This window comes from Bison bison, unplaced genomic scaffold (assembly GCF_000754665.1).
Source record: "Bison bison bison isolate TAMUID 2011002044 unplaced genomic scaffold, Bison_UMD1.0 scf7180017864460, whole genome shotgun sequence".
In the NCBI taxonomy this organism is placed as follows: domain Eukaryota; kingdom Metazoa; phylum Chordata; class Mammalia; order Artiodactyla; family Bovidae; genus Bison; species Bison bison.
Window position 1 is genome coordinate 3,042,103 of NW_011495022.1, and position 19,238 is coordinate 3,061,340.

General features: G+C 40.4%; 1 protein-coding gene across 1 annotated transcript in view; it reads left to right on the forward strand.

The window, feature by feature from the left end:
• The window catches only part of PDE11A (phosphodiesterase 11A), a 423,540-nt gene that overhangs the window by 211,764 nt on the left and 192,538 nt on the right, over window positions 1–19,238 (forward strand). Inside the window, exon 7 of the mRNA XM_010859770.1 lies at window positions 7,174–7,306. Coding sequence (XP_010858072.1) covers window positions 7,174–7,306 — 133 coding nt within the window. The remainder of the gene's footprint in view (window positions 1–7,173; window positions 7,307–19,238) is intronic.

Here is a 19,238-nt window from a genome sequence, read left to right on the forward strand (position 1 = left end):
AGCCCCCAAAAATAAAGTCTGACACTGTTTCCACTGTTTCCCCATCTATTTGCCATGAAGTGATGGGACCAGATGCCATGATCTTTGTTTTCTGAATGTTGAGCTTTAAGCCAACTTTTTCACTCTCCTCTTTCACTTTCATCAAGAGGCTTTTTAGTTCCTTTTTACTTTCCGCCATATGGCCCCAAATCCTCCTCCCCAAATATAGCCCTATTTTATAAATAACCTCCATGGCAGTAGTAATGTATGTGTCTACACCCCATTTGCATACTGCTAATTATAATAATCAAACATCAGTGAAGGAGAGGAAATATTTCTAGTAAGCTTTTGTGTCTTCCAAAAAACTTAGGAAACTCAAGGAAACATTTCCCAAACATCTAGCTTTCACCTCTCAAATATGTTGTAGTTATTTTTTTTCTTTTTCCTGACTTTGAATATGAAGACTAAATGAAAGACAGACCTTCTCATTACCTATTTATTTTGGGCCAGGGGTCTTGTCAATTTAGTAAGACTGTCACAGAGAAGGATGAAAGCTATAAAAACATTCCATGAAAACAAGGCACATGAAGAAGTAGTGAGGTCAAACATAAAATAGTAGCCTGTCAGCTGTGCCCTATATTGATGCCACACAGTGAACAGAATCATGGCAACTTGGAAGTCTTAATGATTGTTTTTTTTTATGCTTTACTCTCTCATTTTTTCAGGTCTCTCATTTAACATGCCTTAGTTAATATTTTAATGCATTGAGTCCACTTCTTTCTTTCTTTTTTTTTTTTCCACTTCTTTCTTGCTGTGTAGACATATGCACAGGACTTGTGGGAAAGCATGCTCTCAATCCAGAGCAGATGGGTGGAGGTGTCCACAGGAGCCCCAAAGAGAGATGTGATAGGGCTACTTGACACATCTAGATGGATAGAATTTTAACCTTATACTTTATTGTCAACAGTTTTACCAGCTAGCAAATTTTTACTTCAGCACCTCTCCAAATCGGACAACAATGCCACAGCCAATAAACAGTAACATCTTTCCTGCACCAGTAGATAAGCAATTAAACTGACCACACCTCACCTAGTGTTTTTAATAAAAGAAGAATCTTTGGGCTACAAGGAACTAATAGTGAAAGCTTCCTATGTGCTATGCATTATTCAACATTATATTATTGTTGTATATTATTATTGTTGTATATTATATTATCCTCAAGACAACCCTGTAAAATGGGCTGTATTTCCCCTAATTGCTATTATGGAAACTAACAGTCAGAGTTATTAAAATTTGATCTGTAGTCTCATAGCAAGGAAATGTTGGGCCAAGATACAAAGAAAAACAAAAAACAGAAATAAGCCCCCCAAACCCAGATTTGCTCAGTTATGAAACCAAGCAGTTGTCACTACCTGATACTAAATTGTAAATGCCAACTACTCACGGTAATGCCGTCTGACACCCAAATGAGAGGTGCAAGATGCTTCCCAAAATGATACCAGCTCCTTGGAGTGATAAATCTCATCATTCCCATTGTACAACTTGAGGAAATGAAGGACAGAAAATGTGTTATTTGGTTTCCATGTCTTAATTTCTGATAACACAATGCCTAAAATGAGAAATACAAGTGTAACAAAGTGTCTTCAAGATAGACCATAACGGCAAGTCCATTAACAAGTTCAGGTCATGATAAAATTCAGGAAGGTCTGCAACTTAGAGCATCTTCCTCTCCCACCACAGTATAACAACTGACAGGCTGGTTCTGCTTGCTAATTAAGTTCTCTCCCATTACCTTTTATGTCTAAGACTTATTTGGTAACCTTCAAAGATATACTGAGGGCAGTAGTAAATTGTTAATGTCCTAGATCTAGGCATTTGAGATTCTCCTGCTGGGGTCCTAGCTTTGAGTTCAACTGATATTGACTTAGTTCCTTAATCTCCTAATTAAAAGACAACTTCAAATAATGTTGCACAGCTCAAAGCTTCAGGAAGGACCCAGGGATAGACAGGCTTACTTGAGAAGAAAAAGTAAGGAAGGGCATTTGTCTTTGTGAACCAAAAGTTCAGACTGACCTCGGGTCAATGGAGCAAGATGGAAACTAGTACCAGGTACAAGATGTAGATTAAAAATAAGTTTTTGTTTACAAAGCATAAAAAAGAAATTTCTGTCTCAAAGAGTTCTTGGTGTTCCTGATTCTTCGTCTCTCTGAATCCTACCCCTACTGGATAATACTCAGCCTATCAAAGGGCAATTGATAATCAATCATGACCCCAAAATAAGAAAACAGATTGTGTCTATGTTGAAACTTCTGTTCCTTACCCAATGATCTATGGTCACAGTTTGTTTGTTGTTTTTTTTTATTGATTGTTAACACGTCAAGGAGAGTGTGTTGGTTCAATCTTATAATGTTAAATTTGAGGTGTCTGTGGATAACCAGAAGGAAATGTCCAGAAAGTGCTTAGATGCATATGGAGGGAACATGGGCTGCTGACATGTGTATGGGAACCATAAGTATAAATGTGGTTGTGTTTGTGCATAGAACCACACAATACAGAGGCTGGCCTCTTCTATTAGAGCCGTATTCATCACTTCTACCATTTAGTCTAAGTTTTAGCTCTACTATTCATTATACCAGTACAGAAAACCTCACACTTCTAAAGCTTTAGTCCTGTTATGGTTTTGTCTGAATTGCTTTTACCTTCTTTCTCTGCCAGATGACTCTTACTTATCCTCCTTATAAGATCAGCTTATACTAACTTCCTTTGTGAAGTAGTTTCCAAATATCATTCCCAGCCTAGACAGAACTGATCCTTCTTTTCTCTGTTCCCATAATGTCTTTACATCTTCATTTAGGGTGTCACAATCCATTGTCATTGCTTGTGAGCTTCCTGAAGGTGGGGCCTCTTTGTTAAGTCGCTTCAGTCGTGTCTGACTCTGTGCGACCCCATAGACGGCAGCCCACCAGGCTCCCCCATCACTGGGATTCTCCAGGCAAGAACACTGGAGTGGGTTGCCATTTCCTTCTCCAGGGACCTCTTTAGTTTCTGTCTATATGTCATTCTGTACAGGTAGGGGAAGGGGCTGAGGAGACCATATGTATATAGATGGGTTCCCATGTATCAATTCCCTTTCGTCAGAAAAAAAGAAAAGACCCTTATAGATCATTTCATTCAAGATTAACTTATGACTTTCCAGCATTTTGCAGCAGCCCAACTAATGGTCATCCTTGAAAGAGTGAAGTATTGGGAGTCTCTAGGAAAGACAAGTCCCATCACTTCATGGCTAATAGAAGGGAGAAAATTGGAAACAGTGTCAGATTTTCATTTCTTTGGCTCCAAAATCACTTTGGACAGTGACTGCAGCCATGAAATTAAAAGACGCTTGCTCCTTGGAAGAAAAGCTATGAAAAACCTAGACAGCAGATATTAAAAAGCAGAGACATTACTTTGCTGATAAAGGTCCACATAGTCAAAGCTATGGTTTTTCTAGTAGTCATGTACGGATGTGAGAGTTGGATTGTAAAGAAAGCTGAGTGCAGAAGAATTGATGCCTTTGAATTGTGCTGCAGAAGACTCTTGAGAGTCTCTTGGACTGCAGGGAGATCAAACCAGTCAATCCTAAAGGAAATCAGTCTCTCTGATTTTGAGAACAAAACCATCAATACAGACACAGTCTAATGATTAACATTATTTTATTCAGATATTTTGTCTTCTAATTTAGAGACTCATTTTGAGAATTAATTCTAAAAAATAGTCATATTTATTTTCATACAGTTTTCTATGTTTGAACCTTTAGCTGAGAGAGGTTTTTCAGACAATTAAACTTGGTGAAGTTCCTCGTCCTGGGGTATTTTCTGATTTGTTTTACTTGTATCGATTTCTCTCCTATGCTGCTTGGCGCCTTGTCGACCTTGATGTTTATATTTACTCACTGGGCCTCATTTCAGGGACAGCCACATTTCAGGAATTATGTGTTTTGTGCAATAGGACAATTCTCTTTTATCCCTCCACAGTCAGTATGTTTAAGCTCATGAAGTTCTCTTTGAGTCAGTGTGAGTCTCACACTTGGAATCAAGATACCACTGAGGAAGAGGAATCAAACTGTAGCTCTTTACAGGAAACTCACTTAAAACCCCAAGCTTCCTATGTGCCCAGTCCTAGTAAAATACAAGCTAAAGGATTTCTTTACTATTTTCTTGTTACTTTAAACTAATCTTGATCTTAACTCTTTAAAGAGTTAAAATAACCTAACTGGTTATTTTGCGGTTATGCACATGGCAACTGAGATCCACTGAGCTACCACAATCTCATCTGCACTCACAGCCTATGGAGGAATCAAATTTTTGACGTGTTTCCAAACTGCAGTGAATCTCCTTAGACTGATTGTGAAAGTGTTAGTGACTTAGTCATGTCCAACTGTTTGTGACCCACCAGGCTCCTCTGTCCATGGAATTCTCTAGACAAGAATATTGGAGTGGGTTGCCATGTCCTACTCAAGGGTATCTTCCCAACCCAAGGATCAAACCCCAGTCCCTTGCATTGTTGGACTCCCTGGTGGCTCAGATGGCAAAGAATCATCCTGCAATGCAGAAGACGCAAGTTTGATCCCTGGATTGGGAGGATCCCCTGGAGAAGGAAATGACAACCCACTCCAACATTCCTGCCTGGAGAATTTCATGGACAGAGGAGCCTGGTGGGCTACAGTCCATGGGGTTGCAAAGAGTCAGACACGACTGAGTGACCAACACTTTCACTTTCACTCTTGCATTGCAGGCAGATTCTTTACCATCTGAACCATCAGGGAAGCCCTTAGATTGATTATGGCCCCAGCTGACCTTCCTCAGTTCTCAGATCCCTGCTTAGCCTCCCCCAACCCCAGCATATGTTTCTCATTTCCTTCCCTAGCTCATCCCCAGGGTCCCACCACAGTTCTTCTCATCACACTGTAGGTCAGCACTTTCTCCACTGTTTCATCACAGAAGATGTAAAAGAAAATTATGGTACACAAGCAGCACAGAATGAATCAACTGATCGATGAGCCTCTGCAAGAAATGATCAGCATTCAGTCACACCCTTTTATAAACTGACAAATGACTTCATTAAATTGGGTCCTTTTTAGGTGCATTTTCATATTTCTTCCTGTATTCTGCTTTCATTGCAGCACAATGTGAAATTTCACTTCTCGTGGGCATAATAAACAGAAAATAAAACATGGACTTTTTTTGTTGTTCTTTTGTTTGTTAGAGAAAATAAAGAGCTTGTCTTCTCTTTGAAGTCCTCAGTCTTTTTACCTCTTTGATTTAGCCACCACCAGAGAAATTCACCTCTGCTTTTTATTAATGCTTTCATTTTCAGCTAGAGATCCATAAGGAATAAGTTTATGTACAAGCAACGTTTAATATGCAATAAGGACTGAATAACAAGCATCACAAATCCATGTTGAACTTCTCAGACACAGACCAATGGTCATTACAGATGAGATGTATTCAGTTCAGTTTAGTTCAGTCGCTCAGTCGTGTCTGACTCTTTCCGACCCCAAGAATCGCAGCACGCCAGGCCCCCCTGTCCATCACTATCTCCCAGAGTTCACTCAAACTCACATCCATTGAGTCAGTGATGCCATCCAGCCATCTCATCCTCTGTCATCCCCTTCTCCTCCTGCCCCCAATCCCTCCCAGCATCAGAGACTTTTCCAATGAGTCAACTCTTCCCATGAGGTGGCCAAAGTACTGGAGTTTCACCTTTAGCATCATTCCTTCCAAAGAAAACCCAGGGCTGATCTCCTTCTGAGATGTATTAATGGTGGTAAATAATATCTGTGCTTCCCTCTCATTCACGTATCCAGTGGCCTCTCCATGCCAGTTCCTGGCATTCCCAGTACAGCACAAATTCCACACAGACACATTGTTGCATAATAACAATGACTGGCTCAGATGGTAAAGCGTCTGCCTACAATGCGGGAGACCCGGGTTCAATCCCTGGGTTGGGAAGATCTCCTGGAGAAGGCAATCGCAACCCACTCCAGTACTCTTGCCTGGAAAATCCCATGGACGGAGGAACCTGGTAAGCTACAGTCCATGGGGTCACAAAGAGTCGGACACGACTGACTGACTTCACTTTCACTTTCTATGTACAGAATTTAGTGTTTTTCTTATGTGCACTGAAGCTTAGATTAAAAAGTCAATAGAGTTATTATTCTTACTATGGTACATTCATTAATATCTTCAGGAACCCAGGGTTCCACAGAATGTAGTTTGAAAAGCATTACCCTGTACACTTAAATTCATGTACATAATTTCAATTATTACTGGCCAAGCCATAAAGCTAACATCCTCCAGGAAATCTTCCTTGGTGTTGCTAATTTGAACAGTACTCCAGTTTGCATTTCTGCAGCTCCTGGCAGTGCTCAGTAGGTACAGGAGGAAGAAATGTTGGAAGGGAAGGATGAAGTGGGGAACCTGACTAATTCTTATGGCATTTATGTAATTTGACCTTTGTAGTGAAAGGGGCACAGGGGAAAGTTAACAAAATCATTTAACATAAAATTCCTTGTTAAAATCATACATGAATATACTTTAAATTATTAATGTCAAGGGTAGAGTTAAAACATGTTTCTCAGTAAGATTTTGTAAGTAGGAAATGTATTTTTGTTAAGAAATATACTCTGAAACTACAAAAAAATGGTCACAGAACACTAAGATGGAGTCTAGATGTGCTCTTTTGCTACACTTAAACTTTTGTAAATTTTCAATTTATTTCTGAATTCCTCCTCACTCTTGGGTTTCATTTTCCCTGGTATCAAGCATCTAGTCTGCTCTGTTAAGAGGTGTGGGCTTAGGAGGGTGAGTGTAATTTATTATGCCATGGCATTGGCATCTTATTGTCAATTTTGGTCATTTCTGGATTGTCTGTTCTACCTCTGCCTGCTTTGGGGACTAAATAAACCTAGAGTTGTTCTCTGGATCTTAAAGAGTCTATAATTTCTACTCATGGAGCTGATTATTTTACAAGATAGCAGGTAAGTCATTTTGTCGTAGCTGCTGCTAATTACCTTGCTATTGTTCTGTGACTAAGGTCACATACCCCTTCTTAATGAGGATGGATAGTCCTGCTACGGGAGTACTTTTACAGGTTAGCTTTCAGGTAAACTGATGTTTTTCTCTTTTCTTTCTGCCTGCCTTGGTGTCCTGATAGTTTCAAAGAAAGCATGGAGAAATCATCGTACTCCGATTGGCTGATAAATAACAGTGTTGCCGAGCTGGTGGCTTCCACAGGCCTTCCAGTGAACATCAGTGATGCCTACCAGGATCCCCGCTTTGATGCCGAGGTAAGGGGAGGCCTCTGGTTGCAGTTTTAAGGTTCCGTTGTCACCCTGTGGATGCATTGCTGGCCAGAGCCCCAAAGGAACATCATACAAATCCACAGCAACTCCTGAGTTGACTAGCAGTTCTTCTGAATCTTTCCCCTGTGATCTGACTTTCCCCATCGCCTACTGCTGACTGACAGGCTTCCCCCATGGCTCAGTTGGTAAAGAATCCCCCTGCAATGCAGGAGACCCTGGTTCAATTCCTGGGTGGGGAAGATCTGCTGGAGAATGGATAGGATACCCACTCCAGTATTCTTGGACTTCCCTTGTGGCTCATCTGGTAAAGAATCCACCTGCAATGCGGGAGACCTGGGTTCGATCCTGGGTTGGGAAGATCTCCTGGAGAAGGGAAAGGCTACTCACTCTAGTATTCTGGTCTGGAGAATTCCATGGGCTGTAAAGTCAATGGGGTTGCAAAGAGTCGGACACAACTGAGTATAAATGCTGTGTTTGACAGGAAATCTTCCTCTTCCTACCCTGATTTGTGGCAAAATGGCTGTATAGTTTCACTTCATATATTTGACCCTGCCACTTACATTGTTCCATTTTACACACCTCTGAACTTTATATAATTGAATTATACTGTATGTATTCTTCTGTGTCTTGCTTTTTCATTCAGTGTATGTTCCTGAGTCACATGTGTGTGTAATTCATTCACTTATTTTCACTGCTGCAAAGTATTCCATTGTATGAATCAGCATCATTTAAGTGTTTTAAATCCATTATGGTGTTGATGGACATTTCGATTCAGTGTTTCACTGTTACACACATAACTGCAAAGACACTCTTAACTCTGTAGCCTTTGATGCTCTTTTATTATGAGGAACATTTTATATTAAACATGTAATTAAACCCATGCAATTAAATATATTCAGGCACATTTTGTATTAAACATAGTTTATGTCAAACAATGAAATGGTTAGTAATAAAAATGTGTATATAACATAATTATTTCCCAATAGATATTAGAACAGCTACCGTATTTTAAAAGATTGCTCCCAAGAAATAGTACGTTGGCTTCTGTTACTGTTTCATGTTAATTATATAGGCATGCATTGTGCTGATGTGCAGAATATATTAAGACAATGTAGATTCTGACTTGGAAGAAGTTTAATTCTAAGGTAGTATAGGGTATCATATAGATAAATTTACATGAATTCATAAAATGCCTCCACATGTGTGTGTGTGTGGTGTGTATTCAAAAAATTAGGAGATTAAATTACTAGGTTACCAAGCTAAAGTCTGAATAGTAGCAGGAGTGTTATGGTGACAGTGGCGATGAGATATGTGTTCCAGGCAAGGCTGAGAGCATGAGGAGTCTGGAACAGAGATGAGTTAATGTAGCTGGAGGGCCGGGTAGATGAGGCAGGAGGACAAAGCAGGGGCCAGATCATCCAGAGGCTTTGAAGGACATGTTAAGAAGTTTGAGTATTTATCATGGGCAAGGGGGAATCAGTAGTTAAATTATCAATGAGGGAGAAGAAGGAGTTATACTTTAGGAAGATCCCACTGGCTGCAGAACAGAGACTAGATCAGTAATGATAACTGAACATGTAATTGGAAATGAGATTTAGTCTTGGTTTCTGAGACTCCAAAGCCCAGCCTCTGAATCCTGCCCTGTCTCCAGTGTCTGGGGTGGGGTGCAACAATGGTGGGGAGGTTGGAGTCCAGGTCAAATTGATAACTTCATTCAGATCTTTGCAAATCTCTTCCTGGGCTTCCCAGGTGGCACAGTGGTAAAGAATCCGCCTACCAATGCAGGAGCAGCAGATGTGGGTTCCATCCCTGCACTCCAGTCTTTTTGCCTGGGAAATCCCATGGACAGAGAAGCCTGACAGGCTACAGTCCATGGGGTCACAAAGTCGGACACGACTGAGCGACTGAACATGGCATGGGAAGTTTAAATTCCTGAAATTTGTGTTTCTGTAGCTGCCTAGAATTCTCTTCCCCCAGGTCACATCTACTACGTATTTTCTATTTATTCTCCACATCTAGCTGAGATGCCTGTATCCTGGATACCCTTTCGTTAGCTCCTGTCTGGGTTGGGTGTCTCCGGTGTGCTCCCTTAGCTACCCCAATGCTAACCACCCTCTGGCTAGCTTCAGTTTCTGATACATTATTTCTGAGCTTTGAGATACCTTCCTTGGGAAAGTAGACAGTCCAGAACTTCTTTAGTTCTCCTCCTATAAAGAGAAACACCACCAACCTTGGTTCTGTGACTAGCAGAGCAGAAATGATTTATAGGTGTCAATATATGTATTAACATTATGATTGGGTTAGGACTGATGTTATAAAGTTTTGCCTTTTGCTATGCTTCTTTCTGATGCTTCTTTCCTTCTTGATTTCAGAATGCTGAACAACAGATTTGTAAACACACAGTTTTATGAAGAAATGATCTCAGTATTCTATTATTAACATCAGTAGTACTGAACAGACTGAAAGGCTCACTACAGAAAAAAAAAATCATTAATTGCCCATTCATTGTTACAAAGTCAACATATTATATTAGATAGTTAAGAGATGATGGTCAATTCTTCCCCCAAATTATAGTGCCAAATTTGGTATGGATTGCTATTATTCTGCTCTTAGCTTTGGACCAAAAGTCAAATTCTGGGAAGCAAAAAGAGTCAACATATTTACACCATTTAAAAAGTTGGTTCATAAGGCATATGCAAAAGTATAATAAAACATGATCAAGCTTCCCAATAAAGCATGATAGAGTAAATGCCCACTACCCAATTTAAGAGAAAGAACTCAGTCATTACTTCTGAATCCTTGTGTTGATCTTCCTTAATTCAGTCTCCTTTATTTCCCACACAGAGATAAACCATTATCCTAATTTGAATTTAACAATTTTTTGCTTTTATATATAGTTTCATTGGGGCTTCCCAGTGGCTTAGTGATAAAAATCTGCCTGCCAATGCAGGAGGCATGAGTTCGATCTCTGGGTCGGGAATATCTCCTGGACAGAGGAGCTTGGCAGGCTACAGTCCGTAGGGTTGCAAAAGAGTTGGACACGATTTAGCAACTAAACAACAATAGTTTCATCATGTAGGTTTGAATCCCTGCCAAATATATTACAGTTTTTACATGTTATTACATGTTTTGCACATCTCTGAACTTTATATGAATTGAGTTATGCTGTATGTCTTCTTCTATGGCTTGCTTTTTCAAATTCAGTATAAATTCCTGAATCAAGAACACTTGTAATTTGTTCATTTGTTTTCAGTGCTGGTAAGTATTCCACTGTATGAATGTGTCACTTCATCCACTATAGTGTTGATGGACATTTGCATGATATTACATGCATAAGTACATTCTTGGTCACTCCTGTCCATACCTCCAGATACACATGTGCAAGAGCTCTTCTAGCATCTGTACCTAGGAGAGTGACCTGCTCAGTCACAGGCTACAAGTATCTTCACCTTTAACAGGAGAATAAAAAGTTCTTGCCCATTTTCCTTATGAAAAACAGCATATGTAGCAAAAAGCGAGTAGTATCTCAGGAAATACTTCTTGCTAATACAATGCAGTGAGCCTGACTATTCCATATCCTTATGTCTACAGGCAGACGCTTATCACATCTCTTCCTGATTGGTGATTTACAGTCAATTTACATTTTCCTCCACACTTACAGTCCATTCCAGTATAAGACAGCCTGCTTACTCATTTACAAAAAAGAACAATTTGGGCTCTTGAGCAGAAATGCAACAGTTAGTTCTATGGGATTGAACATAAAAATTTCATGCTCTGATCCAGTAGTTAGAGGCAATGATGTCTGAAGACAGTAAACTGTGGTAGGTTAAGCAGTGACCATGCTGTGAAATCACTGTCTTCCCTATGATAGAATAAAGCAAGTACCTAGACCACCATTATTTCTTGGCCTTCCCCCTAAAATGCTTTCGATCTGCCACACAACTAATACCAATTTTAAATGCAAATCTGGCAATATATCATGATTTCTACATGTTCTCTTTGAGAGGTGCTGAAATTTAAAATTTCCTTATGTTTCCTTTCTCATGCAGAGGAGGAAAATTGGAAAAGAATTAATCAATGCAGATAGAGGTGAAAGAGAGTATGAATTCTGCCTAAATAGATTTGTCCTACGAATGTATGTGTGTTATGGTGTATGTATTATGTATCATACCAGGAAAAGAAAAGTATTTATCTGCTTAGGCTTCCTCCCTTTTCAAGAATATTTTGCTTCACTGATGGGTGTCAACTGCTTGTGTTAATGATAAATGAAACAGACTCTGGACTGAGCCACTGTGCTTTCCTCCAAGAGGCTAAGAGGCATGAACCTTTTCCTTTCAAAGCCTGATGTAAGATGGTATAGATCATAACATAAAGACCATCAATTCAGATAATTTCTTTCGTTAACATAGTATTTTCCTCAAGGTAAAAAAATACCAAGGCAAAGTAGAATTGTTTCACCCTTTCACTAAAGGTAATTCTAGGATTATCTTAGAGGTAGAAGGTACCTTTTAGAACTGTGCTGTCTTCTTGCAAAGGCTTGAGTCCTCCCTTCTTAAGTCTGGTCCATTGGTCCATAGTTTTTCCCAATAATTACAATAGGTCATTGTTTATCAATGGCAGAATATAAGGAAATCATTTTTTAAATATAGGATTAATGGATTATCTCCAGTAGGTATCTCCATTGGAGAAAGCGTGTGCTTTTATATTCTCTACATTACTGACTTCCCCAAATAATTTGAAGCTGGTTAACAAAAATGATAATTTGCAGAGAAGTTTCCTTTTCAAAGCATTTCCTATTTTCTTCTTACAGATTTTCTCAACATAAGTCTATTCTGAGCACCGGTACCTATCCTACATTTCTCAGTGGCTCACTGGGTAATCCTGGCCATTTGAATTCTCTTCACTGAACATGAATAAGGACCCCAATCATTAGTAGTGAACTGGAATAGAGCTCCCCTAGTGGATTGGCCTTATTTCTGGGGTTTCATACCGTAGATACATCAACTTGCAGTTACTATAAATATTAGAGATTTCTTTGATTTACGAGTGAGGAAGCAGAGGCTCAGAGAGCTGAAGTGACTTGCCTAAGGCCACACAGCTTCCTTGAGACATGGCGCAGAACAGCCTGTGGACCTTCCGGAACCTAGTTCACTCCTCTCTCCCTGGTGGCCTCTCAGGGGGACCAGCTACTCAGGGGCTGCCTGGAAAACAGGGTCGCCACTCTGTCACTTCTCTCTCCACAGAGACGTGAACTCGTGGCCAGCAGACCAACCTTTTCGTCCCATCTGCCCCAGTCACCGGCTGGGTAGTCTCAGGCGTCCTACTTTTAACATATTGTGGCATATAAAATTCTATATAAATGTTTTATAAATCATGCTTGTGGTTATACTCCTATAATTATATAAATATTTAAATGTCAGGTGAAGATTTTAATCTGGTTGAGGATTAGGTTTTTGGTTCTGAGGGAGTGCTGGAGGCAGGTCCTTTCTCGAAATGAGAACACCTTTCCACACAACCAGAGACGAGCAGATCTTAATCGTGGACAAACCAACGTGAATGTCCTCTTCCTCCAGAGACACAGTGGGGAAGAAGAGGAAAGTCTCTAGCTAACGAGAGGAATAAAGCATGATTGTTCGTTGGCAGTAAAGAAGAGATGGTGGCAATAATCTGATGACTTGTAGGTCTTCAAGAAAGTCAGGTCTTTACCTGCCTGGCCAGAGAAGAACAATAGCACGTGTTAGCTACAAAGATGTACAAGGCTGGACACATGTTCTGTGGCCCCTGGGGGATGTTCACCATATCCTCCCATGTAGGGACCGGCCATATGTGACTCCGGCTCTTCACGAGAGTGGCCGGCCGGTTATCCAGGGGCCAGGCTACCTATGCACATTGTCGTTGTTTGGTTGCTAAGTCATGTCCGACTCTTTTGTGACCCCATGATCTGTAGCCTTCCAGGCTCCTCTGCCCATGGGAATCTTCAGGCAAGAATCTTGGAGTGGGTTCCCATTTCCTTCTCCAGGAGATCCTCCTGACCCAGGGAACAAACCTGCATCTCCTGCATTGCAGGCAGATTCTTTACCACTGAGCAACCAGGGAAGCCCACCTATGCACATAAGAGATGATCAGATTTTGGGAGCTGGCTACTGTCCAGGTCCAAGCAACCCACCAATCTTTAAAACATACAACAAAAATCCAGTGGCTAATCAGAATTTATTCCATCAAGGTTTGCCTTAGCTGTACTGTTGAAGTAGAAACTGTATTTCTACCTTCTTTGCCTTCTCCGTGTGTGTGCTAAGTTGCTTTTGTCGCGTCTGCCTCTTTGCAACCCCACGGACTGTAGCCTGCCAGGCTCCTCTGTCCATGGCATTCTCCAGGCAAGAATACTGGAGTGGGTTGCTATGCCCTCCTCCAGGGCATCTTCTCAACCCAGGGATCGAACCCAGGTCTCCTGCTTGGCAAGTGGATTCTTTACCACTAGTGCCACTTGGGAAGCCCTCTTTGTCTTCACTATTTTGAAATCTCAGCTGTTAAAGTATCAGTCCTCTTTTTGATAGAATATACAAAGGGATGTCATTAATGTGATGTAAACCTCCTCCCAGGCGCTGTCAGGCACTTGCTGTGAGGACTGTGGGGCAAGTAATCGTCGTTGTCCACCTGCTGTGTGTTCTCTTTGTGATTGTTTTAAATATTTAATGGAGTTCCCTCCTTGTGGTGAACAGAGCGGCTTAGCCATCGAGGCACAGTGATTACTTGCCTTCTGCCTGCCTGAGTTGACTCCTGAGTGGTGCCTGCTGGGCTTGATAGCGTGCTTGGTTTTAAGGCCAAACTCTTTGATTTATGTGTGGAAAATTATGACAGAATGGTTATATAAGACAGTTACCAAGCCAGAATCAAATTTCTGGCATTTAAATTCCATAGTCTTATGAAGATTACTGTATGTTTGTTCTATTACAAGGTTCTGCGATTCTCAAAAAGAAAAACAGAAAAAACCTATTAAGTATAACTGATTATATTTACTTATAGTGACTCAAGAAACACTCATTTTCATGGGTTATTATGCTAGTGGATTTTGTAGACTAATCAGTCATTTGCTCCACGGTGGGGCTATTCATGCTTGGCTTCTAAAGACATTGACAGGAATATCATGTATGTTAATTTTCTTTCACTGTGTAGCAAATCACTACAAATGTAGAAGCTTAAGGCAAACATCTGTTTATTATCTCACAGTTTCTGGCATGGCATCGTTGGTTTCTCTGCTAGGGTCTCACGGGGTGGAAAGCAGGAGCTGGCCAGGTGGCATTCTCACTTGGTCTTGGCATTCTTTTCAAAGCCTGTTTAGGTTGTTGGCAGAATTGGGTTCCTTACAGTTGCAGACTGAGGTTCCCATTTTCTTACTGACTGCTGACCGAAAGTCTCTCATAGCTCCCTGAGCTTGCCCTCAGGTACAAGCTACATGGCCCTCTCACAACGTGGCAGCTTACTTCTTCAAAGCCAAGAGGAGGAACTCCATTTGGCTCTCACAGAGGCTCACCTAATGTCAGGAGTGACTGTGTACTCACAGAGATGGCTGTGCCATCTCCTTCGCCTTATAACATGACCTAATCTGGGAAGTGACAGTCCTGTCATATTCTCAGGTCCTGCCCACCCATACTTGAGGAATGGGGATTATACCAGATCTGTACAAAATGGAGAGTGGGCACGTGTGAATCTTAGCAGCCGTCTTTAGAATCCTGCCTACCACAGCATAATAAAGACTAAACTTGAGGCTATACAAAGTATCCCATGAAATAATCTGTATGTCCTGATATGGAAAAATGTCCACAAGAATAAAAGCAAATAAAGAGAAGTTTAGAATAATGTTTAAAAGTATATATAGAATAATATATGTGGGCATATTTTTCTAAAAGACACCTCAAACCTAACATGTCCAAAACAGAACTCACACTCTCTTTTCTGCTAAGCTTGCTTTTCTGTTTCCCTATCTTTATTAAGGCAACTCAGTCCTTCCTGGTGCTTATGCCAAAAATGTTATAGTCATGATTCTCCTATGTTGCACATCTAACTCATTAGGAAGTGCAACTGGCTGTACCTGTAAAATTTATCCAAAGTCTGACCACTTCTCAACACTCAGCTGCTACCACCCAGATCCAGGCCACTATCATCTCTGGACTATTTCATGGGTATAACTTCATAATCTACTGCTTGGCTTCCACTCTTTCCCTCCACACCCTGTTCTTAATACATTAGCCAGAGGTTTAAAGTTTTTAAGTATGTTGTATCACAACTCTGCTCACAAACTCTTCACGGTCTCATTTCACTACAGTAAAATCCAAATTCACAATTCTTCCAGAGCCTTACAATGCCTTACACAACATGTTGCTTCATTATCTATCCCCAGACCTCATTCACACTTCTCCAGCCACACTGGTCCCCTTGTTATTCCTAGAACATGCCACTCACACAGTTACCTCAGGGCTTTTGGACTGACTACTCCTCTGCTGAAATACTCTTCCTTCAATATCTGCATGGATCACATCCGTAGTTTTTATGGTCATTATTCAAATACTATCTGTTAGTAAGGTCTGGTACCCTTGTCTTTCTAATCCCTTTTATCCTGCTCTACTTTTTCCGCATAATTTTAATACCTTCTCACATATAATTTATTTATATGTTTTTTGTATTCTTTATCATCTGTCTTCTCTCCCTAGAATGTGAGCTCAGTGAAGGTAAGAATTTTGCTGGTTTTACTCACTGATGTATCCCTAAAAACTAATAGGCATTATTGTTGAATATTGTTCAGTATTGTTGAACATATTATCTGTTATTTATTAATAATTATGTATTATTGAATATGTTATAAATAGATATGTAACATATTAGATATTTTCAGGAAAAGATCCAGAAGAACTTATCCCAAATGGTTAATAGTTGCCATTTCTAGAGATGGCAAGATTATAGCTTTTGATTTTAACTTAACAATTTCACAAATGTATATATTATATTTATAATCATGCCAAATTATAAAGATGTTTAAAAGTGTTAGGCCTTTTATATCTTTTGTGAAATTATATTTTATCAGGCTATTATGAACTTTTTAAAAACTATAAACTGCCACTCAAAGCTAGAATTTAGATAATGCAAGATCTAAGTACACTAACTTGCCTTGCTGTATCTTTGAGGCATTCAGATGGATTATTTACTATTGCCCTTGCCAGCAAAGAGTTTGGTTGGATTTTATTCTAGGATCCTTGTCTGAGGCTCTCCCAGCAGCATGCATATAAACCATTTGCAGATGACCTGCCCTTGTATCAGGTGGCTTCTTGAGGCACATTCTCCATTTATAAATGCCTTCCCCATGAAACATTTATTCTGGCCTTGCCTTTAGAAGGCTTTGTGCTTGTGAACTCAACTCCCGATAATTAGTTGCACTGTAGCGCATCATCTGTGCAGCTTTCTGCCCTTTTTTTTTATACTAGATCAAAAGAACACCTTAAAACAAGTACACTAATGCGCAGCCAGCTATTATTTAGTCAATATAAGGTATACTACTCTGTTGCTTAATTCAATATTTCCCTCCATTTGTATAGTTATGGGTAAAGAGTTTTCCGAGCCATTTCATGAAGAATTTGTTTTCTGCCTGCAACAAAAATGAACAATCGGACCCAACATTTAAACAAGAAAAGCGTTCAGCAAGGGGAATGTCAGAAAGTAGCTAAGAAGTAGGGCAAGTAGGGCACAGATGGTTTGGTGGTCTGTGTGTTACAGATTCAGGAGTGGTGGAAAATCCGTCAGCACCCAACTCTCCTCTGCCGTGGGGAACTGATCCCCAGAGTTACACAGTTAAATCTGAGGTGTCAGGATATTGAGTCTGTCACCCTTCAGTCTCATGCAGTTCTTCCCTGTAAAGTTCTTTCTTTCTTTTCTTTTTTTTTTTATTTAAGCCTGTTATAGAGAAGTCAATAGTTCTTCCCCTTGCCATGTAGCACTTAAGGATAATGGGGCTTCAGGCTCTGAAATCCTTTGACTTAGAGCATTAAAGCTCCTTTCATCTGCCAGATCTTCACAGCGAAGCACTGCTGCAATCTGGGATGCTGAGTGCTAGCCCGGCAGGACAGCTCCTTTTTCATCCTTTATAACGCCTTCTGGTCTATCAGTTATGCTTCTGTTACAAAAGGAAATGTGCAAAAATGGAACCATTAAGAGACAGGGCTCTGTGAATCTGCCAAGGTGTATTTGCTCCCGGTAATCTCTCAGTCACTGAAACTCAGTGTAAACCAGTTCGAGAGACTTTCCAGAGAGTAGGGTTTGGTAGGGAAGACTGGACAATGGATACTGGATTTCCAGATGACCAGGAGGGCAAGCAGAGTCAGCAGGGTTACTGAGACTTGAATGGGGAAGCTGTAAGTATGGGGTCCCATAGTTCTAAGTCAAACAGACTTTGCTGCTTCAGTGGTGGATATGATGCCTCTGCTTTAAGCACAAAGGTTGGTTATTTTTGAGGAGTTCGTTTGTCAGGAATTTAAGGAATCATTTTTTGGCAGTGTTCTAGAAGCCTACGTGCAGATGAGGTTGGCATAAAGATATGTCCCTTTGTTTCAGAGAAGTCAGGGGACTGACTCAGAACATCTCCCTCACTTGTCCTAGAGCCAGAATTTCCCACTGGTAGATTGGTGTTTGAGGGGCAAAACATTACCTTAGATTACTATTGAAGTTGCACATATCGTTCTAGGGAAGGAAAACACATTGCACAGTAATGAATAATATTATGTTATCACCAATTCTTTTAACATTGCCTCTGAGTGCCTTTGAGAGTCTGGAAAATATGACAGTATATTTTGATGGCTCCATGAGGTAAACAGTCTTAAATTATATCCATTAACTGGAAAGACCCAGTGAGGACAGAGACTAAGCAAAATTTTTAGTATATACATCTTTAATTGGAAAGAACTAGGCACCCCTAGATAATATATTTATTTTAATGCTAGCCTCCTGGAAAGGCTACTTAGTCTCACATGGCCTAACATTTGAGATTCTAATGGTGTAAATTTTAATCTAAGAATAATGTAGCAGGGAACCTGTGGAACAATGGAGCAAATATTTCTGGAAAGGTGTTTTCTTACAATACTAGTAATATTGACTAGTAATATTGTTTTGATGACAAAACATCTTACACAGTCTGAAGCCCTTTCACACACATATTCTCATACAAAGACCTGGAAAATAAGAAAAACCAGAAAGAAGAAATGATGAGAAGGTGCTCTAATGCCAACATCTGGAGATAACCAGCGTTAATAGTTTGGTGTGCAAGAGATAAACATTGATGACAAAGTTGAGGCATGAAGAGTTTGGGGGACTTGGTTGGGATTGAGAGGCCAACAGATATTTTTGAGCTCATTGACTGATGGGATCTGCAGACTTGGGTTACCTGGTACACAGAGATGATTCCTTCATACTTTCTTCTTCCTCCTTACCCTGTTTGGCATTCATTTTTCAAGGTCTTGTGCTTCTACGATGGGCTTCACCTCCCATCTCCTTCTCTTTCAATCCCTAAGGAGGGATCACCAGGCATTCCCAGGCCTTGCTATCTCATATAGTCATAACAGTTCAGTTCAGTTCAGCTGCTCAGTCATGTCCAACTCTTTGTGACCCCATGGACTGCATGCAGCATGCCAGGGTTCCCTGTCCATCACCAACTCCAGGAGCTGTAGTCATATAACCTAAATTAGCTTAACTTTCCAGAAACAATGGCCGTAGCCACAAACAGACAACCAGAGAATTGCTTTAATGATCTTAAAATCAGAAAATTCACTCTCACCACACTCTGTCATCCTTTTCTATTCCTCTCTCCCATCTTGTTGGGCTCATCAGCAAGCAAATCATCACCTCCCCCTCTTCCCTGTTCTCATCGCCAGTCAGT